This window comes from Glycine soja, chromosome 3, assembly GCF_004193775.1.
Source record: "Glycine soja cultivar W05 chromosome 3, ASM419377v2, whole genome shotgun sequence".
NCBI classification, from domain to species: Eukaryota; Viridiplantae; Streptophyta; class Magnoliopsida; order Fabales; family Fabaceae; genus Glycine; species Glycine soja.
The window spans coordinates 4399852-4403157 of NC_041004.1; the positions used below are offsets into that span (position 1 = coordinate 4399852).

A 3306-nucleotide genomic window follows, 5' to 3' on the forward strand; every position below is an offset into this window, starting at 1 on the left:
GCTAAAAGTTGTAATCATCATATTCATGATCTGAAAATAACAAAGATGAACTCATTTTCAGATGTTTGATGCCAAAAGAAAAAGGATGAGTTACCCAGCTAATATTAACTGCATGTCTTTGGAACTTGCTCTTGTTGCAACGTTAGCATCATTAGTTTATGATATTTGACCATCATTAGCTTAGTCTTTTTTATACTTGAGTATATTGCTTTTGGTCTACTAACCCAACAATCAAGGTATGCATGTTAGAGTGCTGCTAGGTGCACCCAGCAGTTTTGCTGGTGCACCCAGCAATTTATGGGAAAAGACGTAAAAGCCCTTCAAAATTTTTTTTAGAAAAAAAACTCTCGTCTCTCTCTCTCTCTCTCCCGCGCCTGCTTCTTCTTCTTCCTTCGTCGGACGTTTCTCCTTCTTCTGCTTCTTCTGCTTCATTCTGGTTCTTCATTCTTCTGCTTCATTCTGCATCTTCTTCGGTCTTCTTCTTCTTCTTCGCGCTGCCTCTTCTTCTTCGATCTTCTTCTTCTTCTTTGCGTTTCTGCTTCTTCCTCATCTTCGTTGCCACCATTGTTGTCGGGATCAAGTGGAAGCTTCTTCTTTGCATTGCTGCTTCTTCTTCGAGGTACGTTTCTCCTTCGCCTTTCTTCTTCTTCCACCATTGTTGCCGGCAATGGCGGAGACCGCCATCGGGAAGTTGCTGGGCAGTTTACGGATCACTTGATCCGTAAGCCTCTTCCGGATCAAGTTGATCCGGAAGAGTCTTACGGATCAAGTTCCGGATCAACTTGATTCGTAAGAGGCTTACGGATCAAGTGATCCGTAAACAGCCACAGCTTCATTTTATCCTCTTTTCAAAATGAATTAGATTGAATTATATACATATGTATCCTCTTTCGGGGAATTATTGAAATAGTATATATTGATTAACATGAATTATGATTATATTGATTAGATTGATTATCATGAATTATGATTATATATTGATTATCGAAATAGTATCCTCTTCTTCATTTAAAAAATTCCAAAAGATACCTAGTATGTGATGATTATACTAATCTTTAGGAACCACACATAGGGTAAAGAATTATGTATAGGCTTAAGTTATGGCAGAAAAAGGGGAGTGAGAGACTTAATATAAAAGCTTTATAAATATCTGAATATTGTGGTGAAATTAGTGGAAATATAACAAAATATAAAAGCTTAGGAATGAATGTGTTAAGACAAAAACTCAGAGTACCACTTATTGATGAAAGATGATAGAATTTCGCCTTAGATGGTTTGGTCATTTGAGAATAAAGACGAATAAAAGCTCCACTATGAAGATGATCAAAGATGATCTGATACTAATATGCTGGATACCTACTAAACAATGTAAGAATTTGTTACATTGGTCCTATATAAAGACTATATTGGTCCTATATAGCATAGAGCATAGACAAATGAGGACTACCCAAGCCATATAAAGACTACCCAAGTCATATAAAGACTACATTGGTCCTATATAGCATAGAGCATAGACAAATGAGGACTACCCAAGCCATATAAAGACTACATTGGTCCTATATAGCATAGAGCATAGACAAATGGAAGGTGGACCAATAACAGCACCTTCACACTTGAGAATAAACATCTATAGCATAGAGCATAGACAAATACAAGTAACCCAATAACGAATATAGCATAAACATCTATAGCATAGTATCATAATGCACTGACTGATATCTACTGCATCCGCACGGAGGCAGCGAGTCGCTGTGACCGCGGATCACGTCGATGAGCCAGTCATCCTTGACCCAGACGTTCAGGATGACCCGATGGAGGCACCAGCTGCTGTGGAGGACATTCCTGCGGACGCAGGCGCAGAGGCGACTGAGGATCAGCCTCAGGGATTTCCGGGTGGTCCGAGCGACCCATCTGTGCTGACAGCGTATGCGGATCACGTTTCTTGCAGCGTATGGACGGGAGAGGTATTTATACTATTTATTTTTAGTTACTTGTAAATTATACTATTAGTTTTCTTTTAAATGATAATTTTAACGAATTTTGCGTTCCTTTTATACTTCAATTCAGGAGCGTCCTGAATTGAAGTTATCCTCTCATGGGAGGAAGGTCCACAGTTTAGGCAGGCCTGTCCCTGCCATTGAGGGACTTATTGCGGGTACAGGACTAAGTCCTCTGATCGCGTGTTCGGTAGACACCGGCGATCGGGGGCTTTTGTCCGCGTTTGTCGAGCGGTTGCACCGGGAGACGTCTAGTTTCCATCTCCCGGTGGGAGAGCTCACCATCACGCTGGACGACGTCTCTTTGCTTCTTCATCTTCCCGTGATTGGCGACTTACACGCTTTTGAGCCCTTGCACGTGGACGATGCGGTTCAGATGCTGGTGGACTTGCTGATGGTGTCTCCAGAGTCTGCTAGGGCTGAGACAGTCCAGTGTCGCGGACTGTACGTAAGCCTGCAATAGGTATGTGATGTATATCAGCGTCGATGCCAGGCAGGTCATTGGACAGCTGCGGCTCGTGCATATCTTCTTCACCTGCTGGGTTGCACTCTGTTTGCTAACAAGAGTGCAACCAATGTCCATGTTTTCTACTTGGAGGCCCTTCGGGACCTCAGTATGACAGATAGGTACGCTTGGGGAGTGGCTGCTTTGGTTCATATGTACGACCAGCTGAACGATGCATCCATGAGCCACAGTCGACAGCTTGTCGGTTACATCACACTGCTGCAGGTAACAAATATGTTTTTCATTCATTCAGGATAAACAATGTTCAACTTTAAATTTTGTTACACTTTCATTATTAATGTTTATAATTTGAATGTTACATCTGTAGTGCTGGATTTACGAGCACTTTTGCTCAGTTACGGAGTCCACCATTGATCAGGACTACGACAAGGCTTCTCTGCGTGCGTGCAGGTGGATTGCGACGAAGAAGACCGTGAAGAGCATTCGCACGCCGTCGTATAGGGAGCGCCTGGACTGACTCCAGATTCCGGATGTCTGTTGGATCCCATATGGGGAGCATCAGGAGGTTCGGGACTTCCACGTCAGATCATGCTACTCCGGTCTCTTGCGCTGGGGGCCTGTTGCTGTGTATTACCGACCGGAGAGGGTCGTGCAGCAGTTTGGTTACACGTAGACCATTCCTGCTCCTCCTGTCGATTTATGGGTCTCGTATGATGATATACACGACAGGTGGATGCACTACGAGGATCATATCGTACCTGCAGGTGAGGTGTACGTGGTGCTAGGGGCGTGTTGCAGTGACTACATCGACTGGTTCTTCCGCATCTCCCATCCTTTCATGAC

General features: G+C 43.5%; 1 protein-coding gene across 1 annotated transcript; it reads left to right on the plus strand.

Annotated features, from left to right (window-relative positions):
• Window positions 1–1580: 1580 nt before the first annotated feature.
• LOC114405654 (protein MAIN-LIKE 1-like) lies at window positions 1581–2980 on the plus strand. The gene is made up of 5 exons (XM_028368095.1): window positions 1581–1655; window positions 1743–1964; window positions 2068–2394; window positions 2479–2727; window positions 2831–2980. The coding sequence occupies exons 1-5, from the start codon at window positions 1581–1583 to the stop codon at window positions 2978–2980; spliced, it is 1023 nt and encodes a 340-aa protein (XP_028223896.1).
• Window positions 2981–3306: the final 326 nt, after the last annotated feature.